Source organism: Dromiciops gliroides, chromosome 6 (assembly GCF_019393635.1).
Source record: "Dromiciops gliroides isolate mDroGli1 chromosome 6, mDroGli1.pri, whole genome shotgun sequence".
In the NCBI taxonomy this organism is placed as follows: Eukaryota; Metazoa; Chordata; class Mammalia; order Microbiotheria; family Microbiotheriidae; genus Dromiciops; species Dromiciops gliroides.
In genome coordinates, this window is record NC_057866.1 from 17238586 (window position 1) to 17260661 (window position 22076).

The window sequence follows — 22076 nt, forward strand, 5'->3', positions numbered from 1 at the left end:
TCAGACACTTGACACTGACCGGTGTGACCCTGGACAAGTCACTTAACCCTCACTACCCCACAAACAACAACAACAGTTCAAATGCAGCCTCAGACACTTGACACTGACCGGTGTGACCCTGGACAAGTCACTTAACCTTCATTGTCCCGCAAACAACAACAGTTCAAATGCAGCCTCAGACACTTGACACTGACCGGTGTGACCCTGGACAAGTCACTTAACCTTCATTGCCCCGCAAACAACAACAACAGTTCAAATGCAGCCTCAGACACTTGACACTGACCGGTGTGACCCTGGACAAGTCACTTAACCCTCACTACCCCGCAAACAAACAAAAAGTCAGGAAGCCAGCCCTCATTCTGAGTCCTACCGGTGCGAGTTCGGTTCTGCCACAACCCCCACCTTCATTTGACAGAAGAGGACACTGAGGCCCCGGAGGATCCCGGGAGGGGCCGTGAAGCCTGTGTCGCGCTGCTCTCGTAGTGGTCCAAGGCGGTCCCCGGCGGTCCCCTTGTGGTTCCAGGACCAGTGACTCTGGTGACGGGCAGGCGGGGGAGGGAGGGTTCCCCCACCCCGGGCTGGGCTGTGGAGGCCCCCGGGGTGACCTCGCACCGCCCCCCGGGGAGGCCCCTCCTCCTACCACAGCCGCAGCGTCCCACCGTCGCCTCAGCCTCGAAGGCCTGAGAAAGGGAGTCTCGTTCCTCCCGCCCAAACCGGCTCTCCCCTCACGATTGGGCCTCGGCGGCGCCCGCGAGCCAATGGGAACGGCGTTGCCGGGCAGACCCGGGAGGGGCGGGTCCCAACGAGGAGGGCCCGCGAAGGCCATTGGGTGGGGCCGTCCGGGCCCACGTTCCAATCCAGTGGCTGGGCGGCGGCAGCGGCGGCGGCGGCGGCAGGGGGGGGGGGAGGGGGGCACGTGGCCATTCGTCGCCGCGCCGCGCGCTCGGAGCCGCATGCCCCGCGCCGCCCCCGGCCCCCCGTCCGCCGGCCCGGCTGCGCGGCGCGGCCCCGCGCCTGCCCCTTGCGGCCGTCGCCGCCCCTGCACGATGTGAGCTGGGGCCCCGCGTGGCCGCGACGACGGTGAGAGCGCGCCTCCGCCCGCCCTCCCAGGCACCCCTGCGGGCCGCCCTTCCTTCCACGCCCACCTTGGCTCCCAGGTTCCCCCGGCGCCCCGAGGGTGGTCGGGGCGGGAATCGGTCCCGGGCCGGCCTGGGAGCGCGAGCTGTGGCCGGAGGAACCCTGCCAGGGGGGTGCCCCGGAGGTGAAGCGCCGGCTGGGCCCGCAGGAGCCGGGTGGGGGCTAGGGCAGGGGAAGGCTGCCGGCCTGTGGGTGCCCCTGGATGGTTGGCCGGGAGCAGGGGCGGGGCCCCGAGGCACGCTTAGACGGGGTTGCCTGGGCCCCCAGCGAGACCCCCGGGTGGGGGGAGGGGGAGGCGTCGGGAGGTAAGGGGAGGCCCGACGGTCCCAGCCGGAGCCCGCACCTCTGGGGCCTCCGCCTCCGCCTGCCAGTGGGGGCGTGGGGGTGGGACGGGGCGGCCTGCGCTGTAGAGGGCCTTCTTTGTACGGGGATCGCCGGCTGGCGGCGGTGGCGGCGGCGGCGGCGGCGGCGCGGCGGCGGCAGCGGCAGCAGCAGCAGCAGATGGGCTGGGCAGCCGCTTCACGCCGCCGCCCTGGTCTCTCCTGACAGCTCGCGACACCGGAGCCGGCCTGTCGTGACAGGAGCCGGCCTGGGAGCGGAAGGCGCCGCTGGAGCAGACACGTGGCGCGGCTCCGCCGCCGGGGGCAGGGCGGCGAAGGAGGCAGGTGGGCCGGGCCCCAGATCGCGGCACGTGCCGCTGTCCCCGGCCTGGGCTCCCTCCCCGCGGGGCTCCCCGCCCCTCCCGGGCCCGGCCTCCGGCTCCGCCGCGGTCTGCGGACCGCCGTGCCTGCTGGGTGTGTGTGGACCGGCGCCTACTGTGTGCGCGGCGGGTCTGCGGACCAGCCCCTACTCTGTGTGTGTGTCTCTGTGTGTGTCTGTGTGTGTGTGTCTGTGTGTGTGTGTTTGTGTGTGTGCGTTTGTGTATGTGCGCGTGTGCGCGAATGTGCGTGTGCGCGCGCGCGTGTGTTGTGTGCATGTGTGCAGCGGGTCCGCGGACCAGCCCCTACTGTGTGTACGCGGCGGGTCTGCGGACCAGTCCCTACTGTGTGTGCGCGCGGCGGGTCCGCGGACCACCCGCTGCAGGCGCGGAGGGAGCAGGGGCAGCCGCTGGCCCTTCTCTCTAACGCGGGAGCCCGGCTGATTCGGAGCCCCAGAATGATCCCTTTCGGAGGCTGTGGTCGGCATTCAGGGCCCTACGCGGTCCGCCTCTGCCCCGTGCTGGATGTCCTGCTGCGGGACCTGCCCTCAAGGCCCGCCTTTCCTGGGGTCACCTGGGGAATCCCCCCCTCCCTCGCTGCCCTCCCCATCCCCAGGCACAGCCGCTATCGGTCGTGCCTTGTGGTCCTGTGTTCTAATTCACGGTGTGTGCTCTGTCCCCGCCTAGGTCACAAGTGCCCTCCTTCGGTCCACGCTGCTCTGAGGACTGCGCCTGGCGAGTGCCGGGGGGAGCACACGGAAAAGTGAGACGTGGGGGGGGCGGGTGCATGGGGGGGATGACCTGTTTGCCGCCTTTGCCCACTGCGCTGGAGACAGTAGGGCTCCATGGGCACACGGTAGGGCTCATGGGCACGGGGTGGGGCTCATGCACACAGTAGGGCTCCATGTGACAGGGTCTACATGCCCAAACCCCAGCAGTGGGGGGGGGGATGTCACAGACAGACTGACTGTCTCTGGTACCTGGAGAATCCAGCCACAGGCCAGAATCTTTACTGATGCCCTGCATAGATGCAGCTGGTCTCTTCCAGGCCAGGGGTCTGTAACTGACTCTGTGCCTTGGACACCCTCTTCACGCCCCCACTCCTCAGTCTGGAGAAGCCTGCAGACAGACCCTTCCCAGAATGATGGCTTTAAATGCATAAAACAGAATGCAGGGGCATCTAAAGGAGGCTGGTGAGTATTGAAAGACAGTTATGGAAACATTTACAGCGAGTTCCTGGACCCCAGGGATGGTGCCCTGCAGGCGAGGGCCTTCCCTCCATGCAGGGGAAACATTCCCCTTGGGTCCTGCTCAGACTTGCTTGGCTTCTCCCAAATGCTCTGCGCCCTCCGCTGGCCACTGGGGACCGAGCAGGCCAAATCCATCCAAGGTGAGGGCTGTCACTTGGGAAAATGCTGGTGGCCTTTCCAAGGATTCTTCTGTGGTCCTTTGTTTGTGAAGGATAGGGCAGCTAGAGGACAGGATGGCTAGCTGGCGTGTGTGCTGGTGAGGGGCACAGTTCTCTCTGGGATCTCCTTCGATCTTTAGAGACAGCCAGAGTCAGTGGGTTTGGGTTCTACCTGTGGCAGTTGCGTGACTGAGGACCAATCCTTGAACCTCTCTGAGTTTCAGTTTGCTCACCTGTAAAATGGCAGAATGGTGTTGGCCCCTTCCTATCTCGCTGGCCTGTTGTGGGGGGAAAGGCTGTACGATTGTGGGTTTTCTCCCTTCAGGGCTCTGCAGTAGAAGAAAGAAAGAAATGGTTAAAGCCTAACTGAGCCTCGGATGTCCTGTGTCTTACTCGCCAGGTACTTGATTTGTGAGCAGAGAGACGTGTGTCTGGAGCTATCATCATGTGCTCTTCTGAGAGCCCCAAAATCCTCTACAGGAATCCCAGGCTCCTCCGGTTAGCTTTTGTACAGCTCCATCACCAGCAGCGGAGTGGCGTATTCTGTGATGTTCTTTTGCAGGCAGAAGGTAAGAGGTGGATGGTGGGGTAGAAAAACCCTCTGGGGGGATGGATAAGCTCCCTGGAAGGGGAGGACTCAGGGCAAAACCACAGAATTTTAAAGTTGGAAGGGATAGCAGTGGCCATCTAGTCTGGCCTGTACCTGAAAGGAATGGCACTGCTGCAGCACACTGGGCACATGGTCACCAAAGACCTTCAGTGAGGGGGTGCCTGCTCCTTCCCAAGGCAACCCGTTCCATTTGGAGATTGCTCTCGTTATTAGAATGTTTTTCTAAACACCAAGCCTAAATTTTTCTTTTCCCAGTTTCTATCTAATGCTTCTAATTTTGCTTTTTGGGGTCAAGCAGAATATTGACAACCCTCAAATCCTTGCAGATAGCTATTATGTCTGCCCCCTGTACCCCCAAATCTTACCTTCTACTAAGCACCCTCCTTCCTTCCACTATCTTCACTTGCCAAGAATGAATGAACAAAAAAGCATTTATGAACCGAAGATTCAAATACAAAAGCAAAGGCAGTCCCTGTCCTCGAACCACAACTTACATTCTAGTGGGACAGGGGTACCTTTGTCCTTTGGGTTACCAGGAAGCAGAAAGGGGCCAGAGGAGAATAGGTTTGACCCATCCCATCCAGGAACAGTTTTGATCCTGGATCTAGAACTGATGAGGAGTGGGGAAAAGAAAGTCTAGTAATACAGGGAGGAGGCCTTGGCTGGAGAGGAAAGAATAGAGTGGAAGGAGTAGCTCAGGCTTTTCCTGAAAGTGGTGGTCCTGTCTGAGATAGTGGAGAGACGCCAGGAAGGAAGTTCCTCTGGGGCAGTGGTTCTCAGCCTTTGGGCTTACAGCCCTTTTAAACTGTTAACATTTACTGAACTTTTGTTTATGCTGCTTATATCAATATTCACCTTAAATGAAATTAAAACTGATAAAAGTTTAAAATATTTATGTATTCATTTTTAAAAACTAAGAAACCTATTACATTTTACTGTAGTTTTATGAAACACTCTTCCAAAACAAACCAAAAAAAAGAGTGAAAAGAAGGCATTGTTTTACTTATTTGCAAATCTCTTTTAATGGCTGACTTTATCAAAGGCAACTGGATTTTCTTGTCTGTTTCTACATTCAGTCTGTTGTGATATATTGTTTTGGTTGAAGTATGTAAAGAAAATCTGGCCTCATACAGATTTGTGATTGGAAAAGGGAGTAGTTTAATAGGCAGATCATATCTTAGTATTTATTATGAAAACCCTTTTGAAAACAGGACTCAAAAAAAAGTTTTTCTGGACCCTTCTCACACTTTTGAGAATTGCTGCTCTAGGGGATGGTCTCACTTGTGGGCTGCAAGATGAGGTCAGACCAGGGCTGCCATCGAGTAGCTGCCATCTTTTCCAGAAGCCACGCTTTTCTTAAGGAAGCTCAAGATAGCATTATCATTTTTGACTACCTCCTCACCCTGCTGACTCAGATTGAACTTGTGATCCACTAAAATCCTCAGATCTTCTTCAGACCAACTGCTGTCTAATCACAAACCTCCCTCCCCTTACACTTGTTTATTAAACCCAAGTATGAGATTTTCCGTTGAATTTCATCTTATTAGATCTATTCGAAGGCTCTTACCTATTGATCATTTTAGATCTTGACTTTTATCCAGTGAATTAGTTCTCTGTCCCAGCTTTGTTGTTACCTACAAGTTTGATAAAGCTATACCTTTATCCAGATCATTGATAAAAATGTTCAACATCCTAGGGTATGGCGCAAAGGAATAAACTGAGGTTTGGAGTCATAGAATCTGGGTTCAAATCCCAGCTCTGTTGCTTAATGCCGTTAAACTTTCTTAAATAGATTAAAATTTAAGATCTAAGGATTAAAATTTTTGACATCCTGTATATGAAACTAGGGGCCTAACATAGCTACCTGGGGCACTCCACTGGAGATCTCTTGCCAAGTGACATGGAACCATTGGTCACTATAATTCTTTGATTCCAGACAGTCAACCAGTTCCAAATCCCCCACAAGAATTGTATGACATACTTTATCACATGCGTTGCTTGGCAGAGTGGATAAAGTACTGAATATGGAGTCAAGAAAACCTGAGTTCAAATCCAGCCTTTCCTAGATTCATATGACCCTAGGCAAGTTCTTCATAATACTAGCATAATACTAATAGGATCTTTCTCCCAGGATTGATGGGAGGATAAAATGAGATGCCATTTGTAAAGCACTTTGTACATCTTAAAGCACTAGAGAAATGTTAGTGACAGCTACAAAATCTAGGTAAACTTGATCTCTAGCATTCTTTTCTTTTCATAGTTTTGTGCCCTGACAGAAAAGATGATTATCGTGACTTGATTTGTATTTAATGAATCTCTGCTGGCTCTTTAGAACCACCAATTCCTTTTGTAGATACTCATTAACCATCTTTTTAATGACCCTTTCTAGAATTTTTCCCAGCCTTAAAGTCAAGTTACTGACCTAGAATTTGTGGGCTCTGTTCTCTTCTGTTTTGAAAAGGAGGACATTTGCCTGTCTCCAGGAAGGTGGTTTCTCTCCATTGTCCCCAGTCTTTCAGACATCACTGACATCAGCTCAGAAATGGAATCTGCCTGTTGGGAGCGTGTAGCACATATGGGCTGGCTCACCTGGATTTTTTTAAGGGCATATAGGTCTTCTCCTACATGGTCAACTCCCTCTTAGACATGTGTTTTCTGCTCCTTCCAATCCAGGGGTCACTCATTCTCCTTGTCAGAGAAAAACAAGCAAAGTACAGATTGAACAGCACTGTCCTCTATGTTATCAGTTAGCATCCTTCCATCCATTCCAAGCAGCCTGACTGTCCCATCTTCCATCCTTCTCATTGTCTTAGTACAGCTTCAAACAACAGTGATGAAAAGCACCCCTTCTTGGTTGTGTCAGTATCTGAACTGGCAGCCTCAACTCATGCTTAGCTTTCACCCTGGACTCTATCGATAGAGCACTTTGTTCTTTTCAAAAGTTAATTTTTAAATTAATTCATTTGGAAAATTATTGAGTTCCTCCCCATATAGCTACATTGGTCTCTTCACTCCTGTTTTTCCTCCTTATTGGAATTGTTTCCCTTTCTGTGCTCAGAATTTCCTATTCATCCATCCCAGGCTGACTTCCCCTATAGAATTTGATGGTTTTTTTGGTGCTCCATTTCTACTCCAGCAACCAGTCCTTAAATCTAAACCTCTCTGTAATTGAAAACCAGAAGCAGAGTAGAATTTCCTCTTTGGAGGTTAAGAAAGCTTTTGACATGGGAGCAGGGCAGCTTAGGTAGTGCAGTAGATAGAACACCAGCCCTGAATTCAGAAGTACCTGAGTTCAAATCTGGCCTCAGACACTTGACACTTACTAGCTGTGTGACCCTGGGCAAATCACTTAACCTTCATTGCCCTGCAAAAAAAAAGAAAAAGAAAGAAAAAAGAAGAAAGCTTTTGACAGAGGAGGAGAGCTCAAGCAGATGTCTGGGTAGGTGAAGTCACCCATTACTACGGTATCACCACTCTTTTTTGGGAGGGGGGGTGAGGCAATTGGGGTTAAGTGACTTGCCCAGGGTCACACAGCTAGCAAGTGTTAAGTGTCTGAGGCCAGATTTGAACTCAGGTCCTCCTGAATCCAGGGCTGGTGCTCTATCCACTGCACCACCTAGCTGCCCCTGTATCACCACTCTTAAGCCAAACTAGTAATGTATTTCCAAGACTCCTCTCTTTCCTTTTTTCTATGTCCTGGCTGCCTGTAGCATGCTTTAAAGAGAACATTTTATCTTCATCTGTTGATCTTTCAGAATGTTTTATTTTTGCTCTTTGCAAATCTCTTGACTTTCTGCTGGCTCCCTTCTCCCCTAATAGTAACAACAATGATAATGTAAACATTAAGTTTTATAAAGAATTTCACCTCTTCTCATTTAATCCTCACAACAGGGGCAGCTAGGTGGCTCAGTGGATAGAGCACCAGCCCTGGATTCAGGAGGACCTGAGTTCAAATCTGGCCTCAGACACTTAACATTTATTAGCTGTGTGAGCCTGGACAAGTCACTTAACCCCAATTGCCTCAAAAAAAAAAAAATAAAAAGGAATATAATCCTCACAACAACCCCATGTGAGAAAAGTCCTTTTTATGCCCAGTTTTACAAATGAGGAAGTTGAGTCACCAAGAGGTTAACTGACTTCCCCAGAGCCTCATAGCTGATAAGTATCTTAAGGCAAGAGTTAACCCCAGGTCTTCCTGACTCCAAGCCCAGCAAAGTATCCATTATACCACAGATGCTGTTGTCTCTCTTTGCTCCTACATTAATTCTTAAACAGTTTTATTTTTGAAATTTTAACATAAAAACAAAAACATTTCCATGTAAACAGCAAAACACAAAAATATCCTATTTCATTTTGCTTGTTTTCCAAAAAATATACACCACATCTACTTTCAAAAGTGTCTTGTTTGTCTGTTCTTCCTTCTGAACTTTGTTCTTTTCTATATATTTTAAAGAAGTGATTGGGTGACATTCTTTGTTTTAACATCAGCAGGCCCTTGGTTGTCATTGAACCAGCCCAGTTCTGTGATTGTCTACTCCCTTATTCCCATCTGAGTGGCCCACTTCAGTCTGCCCACCCCTCCCACTGTGTTCTCTGGAGCATCTGCTCTCGATAATAAGGCATCACTAGTTACCCTTTGCTGCACTGGTTCCCCTTTCACAGGGACCCCCTGACTAATAGTCGGGGGTAGGGGCTCGTCAGAATAGTCCTTGCTCCCGATTGCCACTGGTACTCAGTAATCTTTCCTTCTGGGAAGTTTATTCAATCCATATTTATCACCCAGTTAAGATTCTAAGATTCTTATATTTACCCATTAGCTATTAACCTCCAAGACATTTTCCTTCCTCAGTGAGTTCAGTGCCTGGGTCGCCATCTTTTTTCTCCTCTCTAATTCTTACCCTCAGAATAAGGGACTTCAACATACATATTTATATTACCCCAAACACCCAAGCTGTTGAATTTGATGTATTTCTACATCATCCTGTTTATGTGTGTTAACCCTCCTTTGTCCATTTCCAGGAAGACTGAGGGTTCATCTAATACCCATTTTCTTTCCTCCCACTCCTTCCATGCTTTTTAGACTGTTCTCATGTACCCCAGTTAGGAGAAATTGCAAGTTCTACCCTCCTCTTCCTCCTTCCTGAACTTTTTACTCACCCTTCTCTTTATCCTCTTCAAAACAGAACCAGTCCTCATCTCCCCTTCCTCCTGGGCCCCCTCTTTTTCTGATTTAATTTCCTTAATACCCTTTAAAGACTTAAAGTTTTGAAGGACACTTGTTTCTTTTTCCCATTAGAATACTAGCAGTACTTTATATACTGCCCCTTTCAGTACTTTGCTTACTTTCCATTTCTAGGTTCCTCTGGACTCTTCTGTTTGCATTTCAGAGTTGCTGCTGAGCTCTGGACTTTTCCTCAGAAGTGTCTGAAGTCCTCTCTATTTCAAAAGGGCATTTTTCGCCCTTGGAGAATTATACTCAGCTTTGCAGGTTAAGTTAGAGAAGCAACCTGTAAGCTTTTCTCTTGCCTTTCGGAACATTGTACTCTCTATATCTCTTTTTTAAAGTAAGAACTGCCAGGTTTCATGTAACACATCCTCACTGGTTCCTTGGTGCTTGAGCCTTATGCCTTCTGGCTGATTGAAAGCTCTGGATCTGGGGTGGCCTCTTTCAGGAAGTGATGAGTGGGTTCCTTTGCCCTGGTTCTGATCAATCTCAGCAGTTTTCAGTTGTGATTTCTTGCATTAGAACATTCAGGTTTTTCTTTTGGGGTCATGCATGATTTTTAGGGAGTCCAGTGATTCGTAAATTATCTTTTTTGACCTGTTTTCTAGGTCAGTTGTTTCTGATAACAAATAGTTTACGTTTTCTTCTATTTTTTTCCCTCTTTTGATTTTGTTTTAATATTTCTTGCTGCCTCATGCACTTGTTAATTTCTTGATTTACTCTTTTGGTTTTCAGGGAGTCTATCACTTGGCTAAGGTTTACCACTTTCTCTTCCAAACCATTTCATTTATCTCTTACTTCTTTTCTTCTGGGTATTACTTGTTGAAAAGCCATTTTTCTCTTTGAGATTATCCTTGCAATTGAAACAGAATTCTTTCTTTTTGTGGGATTTTTAGATTTACAATAATTTTTGATACTGGTCAGTTGGTGTCTTTGGCTTACTCATCTCTCGAGGTTTGATTCCTGAATTAAGGCTTTGTTGAAGGCAGGTTCTGCCAAGCCTGTATACTTTTGGGTAGGGTGGTTGACCCTCCTTGGCCTCACCCTAGGTCAACTGGGATTCAGTGGTGACTACCCCTAGAGTTCAGTCCCTCTGGATCTTTGAGGTGTAGAACACGGGATACTCAGGGCTTTCTATGACTTCTCTGACATCAGAGCCTTGGGATGACCCGTTCTGAGCTGGAGCACTGATTGATGCTGTTCCCTAGGACTACCAGTGATCTTACCATGGGTTTCTGGTCACCCTGGAGCCTTCTACTTTTGCTGCTTTCAGAGAAAGAAACATCGATGATAGATGTTTCTTTCCCTGCTCTGGGAGGCCACAACTTGTTTGCCTAGGCTGGCTGGCGCTAGGTTTGCTGATTCCACATCCCACCCCTTGCCTGTTGTTCAGGGGTTACTGGCTGATTTTTTTCTTCAGTTCTGGGGTGGAACCACTCACTTAGGAGAGTTTCATGTTGGTTTTTTCCCCTTTTTGTATTGTGAATTTAACAATCACCAACAAATAAACACTTCATTATATAAAGAACAATAAAGAGTCATAAAAGAAACTGAAACTCTGTTACTATATAATTCAGAACTTTCATAATAGGACTTTTAATGAACATAGATACTTTTTTTTTTTTAGTGAGGCAGTTGGGGTTAAGTGACTTGCCCAGGGTCACACAGCCAGTAAGTGTTAAGTTTCTGGGGCCGGATTTGAACTCAGGTCCTCCTGACTCCAGGGCCGGTGCTCTATCCACTGCGCCACCTAGCTGCCCCAACAGAGATACTTTTAATGCCAAAAAAAGCATCACTCTTCCATGGCATATAGGTATTTATTTTGTGATGTCTAGTTTTATATGTTAGGGTGAAAACAGCCTTTAGTGGATATTGACACACAGGCATATAGATGCCTTGCCCCAGGTCTGCCTGTACCTTTGCTTCTTTATTTTCATGAAGATCTGCCTTTTTTCCCTCCCTTCTCCCTCATCTTCCTCCCTCCCCCTTGAGAGAATAAGAAAAACAAAACCCCTGTTAAGAAACATCTTGTTGGGGGCAGCTAGGTTGCACAGTGGATAGAGCACTGGCCCTGGAGTCAGGAGGACCTGAGTTCAAATCTGGCCTCAGACACTTGACACTTACTAGCTGTGTGACCCTGGGCAAGTCACTTAACCCCCATTGCCTCACTAAAAAAAAAAAATGTATAAGAAACATCTTGTTGGATTTCTTGATCATTATTTGGTCTCGTGAGAGTTTCAGGATTTTTGCTGGTGGAGGTATGTGGGAGCTGGGTGGCCAGCCTCCAGTCAGGCTGCTATCTTTGTGTGTGTGTGTGTGTATGTGTGTGTGTGTGTTTGTTTTGTTTTTTGGTGAGGCAATTGGAGTTAAGTGACTTGCCCAGGGTCACACAGCTAGTAAGTGTTAAGTGTCTGAGGCCGGATTTGAACTTAGGTCCTCCTGACTCCAGGGCCGGTGCTCTATCCACTGTGCCACCTAGCTGCTATCTTGGCTGGAATTGCCTCCTTCATTAATCTTTAGTCAAATATTCTCCCCCACATTTATTTCTTTGGTTCTGGAATTTCCCCATATATGATCATAGATCACAGGCTGGTATTTTACATATGAGGAAACTGAGGCCCAGGGAGGTTAAAATGAGTTTCCCAAGATTACAAGAGTAGTAAATGTCAGAGATGAGATGTCACTGAATCACAAAATATAGGAATTGGAAGGAACTTGGGGGCCATCTCATCCAACCCACCACCACATAACATATTCAACTTCTGTTTTGTTGTTATTCAGTCATTTTTCAGATGTGTCCAACTCTTTGTTGACCCCATTTGGGCTTTTCTTGGCAAAGATTCTGAAGCACTTTCCCATTTCCTCCTCCAGCTCATCTTACAGATAAGGAAACTGAGGAAAACAGGGTGAAGTGACTTACCCAGATAGTATTTGTCTGAAGCCAGATTTGAATTCTGGAAGAGGAATCTTCTTGACTCCAGATTTGGCACTCTATCCACTGCACCACCTAGCTGCCCTAACTTTATTTTTGGTGGGGCAATGAAGATTAAATGACTTGTCCAGGGTCACACAGGTAGTAAGTGTCAAGTGTCTGAGGTTGGATTTGAAGTATGGTTTAATCTGCATTCAGAACCCACATTCTGAAGAACATTTTCCATTATAAGTTTGTTGGAATTGTCTTGGATCATTGCACTGCTGAAAAGGATGCTCTCATTCTTGAGCCTGAGAGACTACTGAAGGGGAATGAATTACCTTTTGATGGTGAATTGTGCTTGGACTTTTCTCTTCTTAAAACACAAAGCATTGGGGGTTATTGCAAATGTCTGTGTGCATTGAAATGCTGTAAAATTTTCTACTAAACAATTGTTGATCAGTCTGAGAAGTTTAGCAGAATTTTTGGTAAGATAGTAGGGCTTTTTCCGCTTTGCTTCCTAAATTGTATAAATATGTGGGGGGGGGTGGGGGAGAATAGATAGATAATAGTAACCTGCCTCCCAGGGCTCTTGGAGGATCCGATGAGATGTGAAGCTTAGTTTCTGAGTAGGTGCTTGCTTCTTCGTGTCCTTTCACATCTTGTATCACTTGCTCATGTTTGTGTTAACCCTTGCAGCCTACTAAAAACCCCAGACCCTTTACAGACAAACTGCTTTAGTTTTGAATCCAGATATAAGACTTATCCTTGAGCCCTATTCATTGTCATCTGCGTTTGATTCGGGACAGTCCTCTAGCTTGTTGAGTTCTTTTGGAATCCTTACTCTTAGCCACTGTGTTCTTTATCTCTATCCCTATCCTGTGTGACCTGTTGCCTCCTCTTACAGGCTGGACTTGAACTCAGGTCCTCCTGAATCCAGGGCTGGTGCTCTCTCATCTGCCCTAATTTCTGATAGAGATCTACCGTGAGTGGGAACGTAGCACCTCTTGAGATGTCATTCCACTTTTGGACAGTTCCAGTTGCAAACACTAAATGGGGCCACGAAGAATCAGATGTTTCTTTTCATGGACACAACTAAATATACCCCCTTTCTTCCCTTGTTCCCCATAGAAAATGGGGTTGTGACCCTTCATTTTCCTAGTTACCGTTCTCTGGTGTGAACAACATAACCCTGCAGACGTGGGACTAATACTGAGTAAGGACTGTCCCCTCCTTAATTCTCCAAGCTGTACTTGGATCTTCTGATTCTGCCAGAGCTGGTGCTCTTTCCAGCATACCACACTGCCTGCCTCAGTATACCCTCTGAATCTTTAGTACCAGCCTCCCCACCCCCTTTTACACTATCCTCCAGAACCAGGTTTAGTCTGGGCATCATCACTCTGATACCCAGGAGCTGTCAAAATCCCTTTCTTCCTTTAGTTCCTTGTGCTGATTTTGTGCATTTGTATATTAATATTGGAGGTTACTTTCTTAGATTTTGTGTCCTGCAGACTCCTGGGTGTCTCAAATGCTGTTTTTCTTTTCTTTTAGTTACTTTTAAGGACATGTATGTATATATGCATGTGTGTATGTCTGTGAGTATGTATATGCTGTTTTCTCCCTAACTCAAACTCATACTTATTTATTTTAAAGCCCTTTTGATTAGATTTGCAGGATACTAGGCAAAGATATGTTCTTGCCAACTCTTGCTAGCTCACGCCATTCCTGGACAGGAACCTGTTATTCTTACATTTTAAGATCTAGAAATTCAAATCCCTTTGTCATCTTAGCCAGCTGTTTACTTCCCAAATGAGTTTTCCTCTTCTTTATCTGTTTTCAGTGGCCATAAGTGAGGTAAAATCCACCTGTGTCCCTGTGGTCCTTGATTTCTTGCTCTCATTCTTGAGACTGAGAGACTACTGAAGAAGAATGAATTCTCTTTTGATGGTGAATTGTCCTTGGACTTTTCTCTCCTTCAAAAAACAAAACAAAACAATGGGAGTTATTATAAATGTTTGTGTGCCTTGAAATGCTGTAAAACTTTCTATTACTCAACAGGTTGTTGATCAGTCTGTGAGAAGTTTTTGGTGCAACAGTAGGGATTTTTCTCTTTGCTTCTTAAAATATATATAGAGAGAGAGGGCAGCTAGGTAGCTCAGTGGATAAAGCACCAGCCCTGGATTCAGGAGGACCTGAGTTCAAATGTGACCTCAGACACTTGGCACTAGCTGTGTGACCATGGGCAAGTCACTTAACCCTCATTCCCCCGGAAAAAAAAAAAAAAAAAGACTAAATTTTACAGGGCAGCTAGGTGGCGCAGTGGATAGAGCACCAGCCCTGGTGTCAGGAGTACCTGAGTTCAAATCCGGCCTCAGACACTTACACTTACTAGCTGTGTGACCCTGGGCAAGTCACTTAACCCCAATTGCCTCACTAAAAAAAAAAAAAGGTAGATATATTGCATACACACACACATATATATTTCATTAGAAATCACCAGCTAAGGGTAGCTAGGTGGTACAGTGGATAAAGCACCAGCCCTGGATTCAGGAGGACCTGAGTTCAAATCCGGCCTCAGACACTTAACACTTACTAGCTGTGTGACCCTGGGCAAATCACTTAACCCCAATTGCCTCATGGAAGAAAGAAAGGAAGGAAGAAAGAAAGAAATCACCAGCTAGAGACTTCTGTGGCATAATGCCAAGAGGACTCAATTTGGAGACACAGAATTTGGGGGCCAACTTATGTCTTGTCCACTTTTCTATGGGCCTCAGTTTCCTCATCTCTCAAATCAGGATTGGATTAGCTCATCTTTTAATGTCTCTTCCAGCCCTAAATCATATAAGAATCCACTTTATTCTAGCATGAGAAAGTCTTAGTGAGCAGCTTCTCAGGTTTTCTCTCTCGGGTTTCCCAACTTGAGTTTCTTTTACTCTTCTGGCTTGTGATTTTGTATCTAAAAAATGATGGGCCCCCTCCTAAGGGCTGCTAGCGCATCCACTGAGGGAACTGAACAATAAAAATCTTTGTGATTCTAAAGTTAGAGATTTTGTGCCAGGCAGTTCTGTTGTTGGAACAGCTGGGACAGTAGAACCCAGTAAGCCAACTTCTGAGAGCTCCCCTTTCTCCACTGGCTGATGTTTATTATGCACTTGTAGGGAGTTCCTACAGATTAATGGACTAATAATAATCATAATGATAGCTGACATTTCTGTAGCCCTTTAAAGTGGGCAGAGAATTTTTAGTGTTTGCTCACATATGATCCCCTAGTAACCCTTTGAGGTAGGTACTAGAGGTGAGATTTCAAGTGACTTTCGAGGGGTCAAGAAGCAAGATCCAAACCATAACTTCCTGACTTTACCTAAAGGTACTGAGGATACTGCAATGCTTATGAGATATATATAAAATTTACTCCTTATATTTAGATAGATGTCTCAAGGTAATGCTGTGATAAAAGAAACATGGGCCAGGAGTCACAGTGTTTTTACAACCCTTTTGAGTGACCTCACTGACCATCTGGTCAAATCCACACTCCACAAGAGTCCCTTCTAAAGCATATCATGTGGCCATCTACCCTTTTTGTCTAATTTCATATTTTTAATTAATGAAAAATTTATTTTCTCTCTTTCCTGTTTCTCACTCCTCATTGTTGAAAAGAAAAAGAAAATCCTTAATAAATATGTATAGTTAAGCAAAACAAATCCCTCACTTTGATGATACCTAAAAATACATTTCCATCTGCACCTGAGTTCTTCAGCCGTGGAATTCTGGTTGGTCATTGCACGGATCCTGAATGCCGACGCCTCTCCAACATATTCCTCTTTCCAGTGCTGTTGCTGCTGCTGTTATAGATGTATAAACTGTTCTCTTGGTCTTGTTCATTTCAGTCGGCCAGAGCTCATGAATGTCTTCTCAAATCTGCAAAACCAATGACATATCTTTCCTCATATCCAGGCAGAATATTTTTGGGGACATTTCTTTAACCAAACCTTTCATTACATAAACTCAATGGCTGTCACTATCCAGATTCGCCTCATTGGGCTCTGACTTATCAACGACCTTTCTAAAATGTAGTGACTGGAACTAAGCATTGTAGTCTAGGTGTCTCTGATCAGGTAAAGCACAACCTTCCTGATCGTGGATACTGTGCCTGTCAGTGTGGCCTCATATTAAGTGTCAAGTGTCTGAGGCTGGATTTGAACTCGGATCGTCCTGAATCCAGGGCCAGTGCTTTATCCACTGTGCCACCTAGCTGCCCCCAAAGATAGTTTTCAACATTTGTTTTCGTAAGATTTTCCGTTCCAAATGTTTCTCCCTCCTTTCCCTCCCCCTCCCCAAGAAAGAAAGAAATTTGATATAGGTTATATATGTGCGATCACATTAAACACATTTCTCTATTAGTCATGTTGTGAAAGAAGAATCAGAACAAAAGGGGAAATCCTTGAAAAAGTAAAAACAAAAGTAGAAACAGTGTGGTTTAATCTGCATTCAGAACCCACATTCTGAAGAACATTTTCCATCATAAGTTTGTTGGAATTGTCTTGGATCATTGCACTGCTGAAAAGGATGCTCTCATTCTTGAGCCTGAGAGACTACTGAAGGGGAATGAATTACCTTTTGATGGTGAATTGTGCTTGGACTTTTCTCTTCTTAAAACACAAAGCATTGGGGGTTATTGCAAATGTTTGTGTGCATTGAAATGCTGTAAAATTTTCTACTAAACAATTGTTGATCAGTCTGAGAAGTTTAGCAGAATTTTTGGTAAGATAGTAGGGCTTTTTCCGCTTTGCTTCCTAAATTGTATAAATATGTGGGGGGGGGGGGTGGGGGAGAATAGATAGATAATAGTAACCTGCCTCCCAGGGCTCTTGGAGGATCCGATGAGATGTGAGGCTTAGTTTCTGAGTAGGTGCTTGCTTCTTCGTGTCCTTTCACATCCTGTATCACTTGCTCATGTTTGTGTTAACCCTTGCAGCCTACTAAAAACCCCAGACCCTTTACAGACAAACTGCTTTAGTTTTGAATCCAGATATAAGACTTATCCTTGAGCCCTATTCATTGTCATCTGCGTTTGATTCGGGACAGTCCTCTAGCTTGTTGAGTTCTTTTGGAATCCTTACTCTTAGCCACTGTGTTCTTTATCTCTGTCCCTATCCTGCGTTGCCTCTTCTTACAGACTGTTAGCATCTCTACATGGGTACCTGTGACTCCTGTAATTGGTTGAGGGGGATGGGATTCATAGTGGATTGCCCTTTCAGTATCTCTCCTGGGCAGAACAACCAAAACTTGTCTGGAATGTCAGGGTTAGAATGGTCCCCTTTCCCTTGCCCCTACCTCCTTAAGGTGGGCTAACAAAGGAAGATCCAGGTGCTCCACGGCCATTTGGGTCAGGTGGGCACTTAACTACAAAATTAAAACTAGAGAGCCAATAGTAGCCCTCATCAAAAGAAAGTGAGGAGGGGCAGCTAGGTGGCGCAGTGGATAGAGCATCTGCCCTGTATTCAGCAGTACCTGAGTTCAAATCTAGCCTCAGACACTTGACACTTACTAGCTGTGTGACCTTGGGCAAGTTACTTAACCCCTATTGCTCCACCAAAAAAAAGAGAGAGAAAAGAAAAAGTGAGGAGCAGTCAGTCCTCAAGCATTTCTTTTAAGCACTCATTATGGGTCATGCACTGTGCTCAGTGTTAGGAATACATGTTGGGACCAAGACATTGGGGTAATGTCATGGCTTGCACTGAGCTGGATTTAAGTGAGGGAGGGCAGAGTAAGGTCACCAGCTTCACTCTCTCCTCCAGAGCCATCTGGGTCTAGTGGCAAGAGACATATCAGACAACTGGAGATGGCCCCGGGTGTTTTTCTTTTTTTGTTTTGTTTTGTTTTAAGGCATTTGGGGTTAAAAGTGACTTGTAAGTGTCTGAGGAGAGATTTGAACTCTGGTCCCCTTGACTGCAGGGGCAGGACTCTGTCCACTGTGCCAGCTCGTTTACCCCCCCAGGAATACAAGTACAAGGAAAAAGATTCCCTGTCCTTCAGGAGCTTACATTCTGATGGAGGAAGACTATATAGGAAAGAAGCAAGGGGAAGCTAGAGGGCACAGTAGATAGAGCACCGGCCCTGGAGGCAGGAGGACCTGAGTTGAAATCCAGCCTCAGACACTTGACACTTACTAGCTGTGTGACCCTGGACAAGTCACTAAACCCTCATTGCCCTGCCAAAAAAAAAAAAAAAAGTGGGGGGTGGCGGGGAGTAGAAGGTATTCAGTGGAAAGCAGGGAGACCAGTTAGTAACCAGTTAATATGTACATGAGTCTTCCCTGAGAGTTCTGATTTTTTTTCCTTGTTGGTAAATACATTTATTTTTACATGCATTCATAATCATTCCATCCTATCATCTTGACTTCCACTGAACAGCAACAAAACCTTCCTCATAAGCATGCATAATCCAGCAAAACAAATTCTGACCGAACCGTATCTGAAAGAATGTCATGTTGAGCTCATCACCTCTCTGGCAGGAGGTAAGGGATGTTCTCCTTTGAACATCTGGACTTGTCATTTATTTGCACCCACAGTTCTAAAGTCTTTCAAAACTGTTTTTATCTAAAACAGGGATATCACCTGTATAAATTGTTCTAGTTCTGCTCATTTCCCTCAGTATCAATTCATAGAAGTCTTCTGAGTTTCCTCTGAAACTATTTCATCATTTCCTATGGCACAATAATATTCCATTACATTCCTATTACCATAATTTAAATTGAGAGAAAACTTAGTCTCCTAGGTTTGGGCTACTATGGAAAGAGCTGTTCAAAATATTTTTGAGGGGGCAGCTAGGTGGCGCAGTGGATAAAAGCACCAGACCTGAGTTCAAATTTGGCCTCAGACACTTGACGCTAGCTGTGTGGCCTTGGGCAAGTCACTTAACCCTCATTGCCCCACAAAAAAATTTAAAAACTTTAAAAAGTCTTTTTCCTCTGGGGGTTGGGGCACAGGGCTATCTATAGGCATTATAGTAGTATTTTCCTGGGACTTAGACCTTAAATTGCCTGGGCATTGCTAGAAAGATGGTCTTGAGTGGTTCTCTCAAGGCCTTTGTGGTACAGTTTTCTTACATTTGGCTCAGGACTTTGCTACTTCTTGTTCGTCCTCTTGGAAGGCAAATGAACGGTTGGGTCGTTTGGGATGGCTGGCCCAGGAGTCAGGCCAACCCCATCCCCGCGGCCTCTGCCATTAATTCAGTGTGGGTCCTTAGGTAAGTTTCCTCTCCTCTGTTTCTGATGGTGATCTAAAGGTGATTTCCCTTTCCGTCTGAGACTCCTTAAGGGGGGGGGGGGGGGCTGGCGCGTTGTCCACTGACTGTGACACTGACGTGTTTGGGTGGGTTCCCCTCCAGGTGAGGCAGTGCCAGCTCACTGCTGCATCCTCTCAGCCTGCAGCCCCTTCTTCACTGAACGCCTGGAGCGAGAGCGGCCTGCCCAGGGCCGGAAGGTGGTGTTAGAACTGGGGGGCCTGAAGATTGGCACTCTCCGAAAGCTGGTGGATTTCCTCTACACCTCAGAGATGGAAGTCTCCCGGGAAGAAGCCCAGGATGTCCTTTTGGCCGCCCGCCAGCTTCGGGTGTCAGAACTAGAGTCGCTGCAGCTGGAAGGTGGAAAGCTGGTGCGGGCAGCACAGGGCAGGCGCTTGAATCGGGAATGCTTGCAGCCCCCACCCAGCACGCCAATCTCTGCCCGGGTGGTGGGACCCAGCCGTCGCCCCCGAACTCCCCTGCCTCCTCCCCAGGCTGCCTGTACCCCTGGCACTGGGAAGCCGAAACCCTTGGGGAAGGAAGATGCTCAGGAGGAAAGCAAAGGGCAGAACACAGAGAACTTGGCAGGCCCCTTTCCAACGAAGGGGAAACCCAGGATCTGCCCTCCCACAGAGGTAGAAAGCTCTTCACCTAAGGACCAGAGTCAGGAACCCAAGGAGAACAAGCAGGTGCCAGGCCCCGTGGCTGCCGAGCTCCTCCCGCCGAGCCCCACTGTGGATGAACCTCTGTTGCCCAGGAAGATTAGGTTGAGCCGCTCAAAACTCTCTCCTGATGTTTGTCCAGCCAAGTCCCTCAGCACCGTAACAGGGCCCCGTTCAGCCCCCACGCCACCCAGCCGCCGACTCTGGCGACAGAAGACCTCAAGTAAGGAGGTCACAGAAGAAGAGCAGGGGCCAGGAAAGGCCACCCTTCTAGAGGGTACTTCTAGTCCTTCCCTTCCCACCAAGGTGGGGGGAAATAAGAAGCGGAGCCCTGAGGCTAGGGCCCATAGCTCAGACTCTGCAGAAGAAGGGCAGGTGGGGCGAGTCAAGCTCCGAAAGATTGTTAATGGGAGCTGCTGGGAGGTGGTCCAGGAATCTCCTTCCAGGGATTCTCAGGAGAGCCAGCCAACCCCAGGACCAGAGGGAGAATCTGCAGAGGAGACTCAGGGGCCGGGGATGGTCCTCATGGAGGAAGAAGACAAGCCGTCTGTTGAAATCGGTCTGTGCCCATTAGATTCCCCAGCTTGTTCCGGGCTCCAGGAGACGCTGCTGCCCACCATTCAGTTTCCAGAGCAGGCAGTGGTGAAGACAGAATTCCCAGACATCAGTGACATGGTGGAGAAAGAGGCCGAAGCCCTGTTGGGTGGAGACTGCAGGGAGCCCTATGAGTTTGTTCCTTCCTTGTTGGGTCAGCCTTGTGAAGCAGAGGAATACCGCATCACCAGCGCAGCCGCCACCAGCGAGCTCGAGGAAATCTTGGACTTCATGCTTTGTGACTCTGATATCGGCCCTTCGGTAGATTCCCTGGAGAGTCCCAGGGCTGGAAACTCGAGGACCCCCACCTATCCCCTGACTGAGCCTGAAAAGAACTGGGTGGAAGGAGAAGAATGGTGTTTACCAGACGTGGAGCTGTGGCCAAGAGAGTTTGCTGGACTAGAGAAGGACCCGGTCAAAATCAGAGAGGAGAAGGTGTCAGTGGAGCCTCTTAGCCCCCTCGTGGCCTCTCATGTGAGTGAAGGGGAAGGACTAGCTGTGTCCACCACATGGACTTCAGAGCCTGGAACGACCAGCACCCAGCCAGATGGGCAGGGAGAGAAATTGCTCTGTACACAGTCCCCCGTCCACTTCCACACACCCTACGGAGACCTGTCACCTCCCTGCTCCAGCTGGGTGGACACTAGTTACGGGAAACCCTCTGTCACTGATGATACACTATACCCGGAAGGAGACTCAGTAGTGGCATGCCCAGAGATCAAGGAGGAGGAGCTTGAGGACTCAGAGAAGCTAGGACTGTCCCCTGGTAGCCTGGAAGAAGAAGGAGAGATCGATGTAGTGGACTGGACAGCACGGGTTGGGCAGGTGCCCTTCCACGGCCTCTCCGTGTGGCCCGACCCCTCCTCGGAATCGGAAACGGAGGTGGATATCTTGACGTAGTTGGGGTGTCCACTGAGGGGAAGTTATTCACTGAGGCTAGTAAGAGCTCCGGTGACAATAGAGGGTGAACCTGAGCATGTGAATGAGGCAGGGACATGCCACTCCCCCAGGGGCTCCTCGCCCACCTTCCTTTTGCTCTGGAAATCGGCACAGGACGAGGAATACTAGCCTGGGTAGGAAGTATTTATTTACTAAGGTGCGTTTCCATCTCTTGTTCCACGGTGAGGGCTCGTTCTGCCTTACCTTGGAATAAGGAAAGGAAGCCCACGGCAGGTACTTAGTGGTTTCGGAGCTAAGAGTGTGGACCTCCTACCTAGGGCCTGGTAGGGATGCCTTAGTAACAGCCAATGCAGGCAAAAGGAGGTGGGGGGCAGGCAGCCCGTGGTAGGTCTTGCAGAGCAGAAGGAGGGGGGGTAGGGGAATGGCCCCCCCATCTGGCTAGTCCTTCTTCCTTGACATTCTCAGGTGTTCACCCTCGGGTTGTCTCGATAGCTCTGCTGGAGACCCAGGGGAGACCGTTGCTTCACTTCCAGGAAGTGGGTTTAGAGGAGGTGCACTTCACTTGGAATAAACCGTTTTAAAACCTGCCCGGACTCCGAGTCTCTCTCGGGAGGGGGGGAAGGGAGGCCGCCCGAGAAATCAACGCGCC

General features: G+C 48.0%; 1 protein-coding gene across 7 annotated transcripts; it reads left to right on the plus strand.

The window, feature by feature from the left end:
* The first annotated feature begins 974 nt into the window (after positions 1-974).
* BTBD18 (BTB domain containing 18) lies at positions 975-22008 on the plus strand. Of its 7 annotated transcripts, none has more exons than XM_043972593.1 (5): positions 975-1080; positions 1687-1802; positions 2522-2597; positions 3643-3811; positions 19377-22008. In XM_043972593.1, exons 4-5 carry the CDS (start codon positions 3688-3690, stop codon positions 21425-21427), a joined length of 2175 nt encoding a protein of 724 aa, XP_043828528.1. In that variant the 5' UTR covers positions 975-1080; positions 1687-1802; positions 2522-2597; positions 3643-3687; the 3' UTR covers positions 21428-22008. The 7 variants fall into 7 exon arrangements, with proteins under 7 accessions (XP_043828528.1, XP_043828534.1, XP_043828530.1 ...); XM_043972599.1 differs by lacking the exon at positions 1687-1802 and adding an exon at positions 18401-18504 and having other exon boundaries at positions 1057-1080; XM_043972594.1 differs by lacking the exon at positions 975-1080 and adding an exon at positions 1173-1261.
* The last annotated feature ends 68 nt before the right edge of the window (positions 22009-22076 follow it).

Bases quoted from the DNA above. Each gene is read 5' to 3' on its own strand.
- BTBD18 (XM_043972593.1), top strand. From the start codon at position 3,688: ATGTGCTCTTCTGAGAGCCCCAAAATCCTCTACAGGAATCCCAGGCTC. The intron at 3,812-19,376 runs GTAAGAGGTGGA...GTTCCCCTCCAG, and splicing joins TGTTCTTTTGCAGGCAGAAG to GTGAGGCAGTGCCAGCTCAC.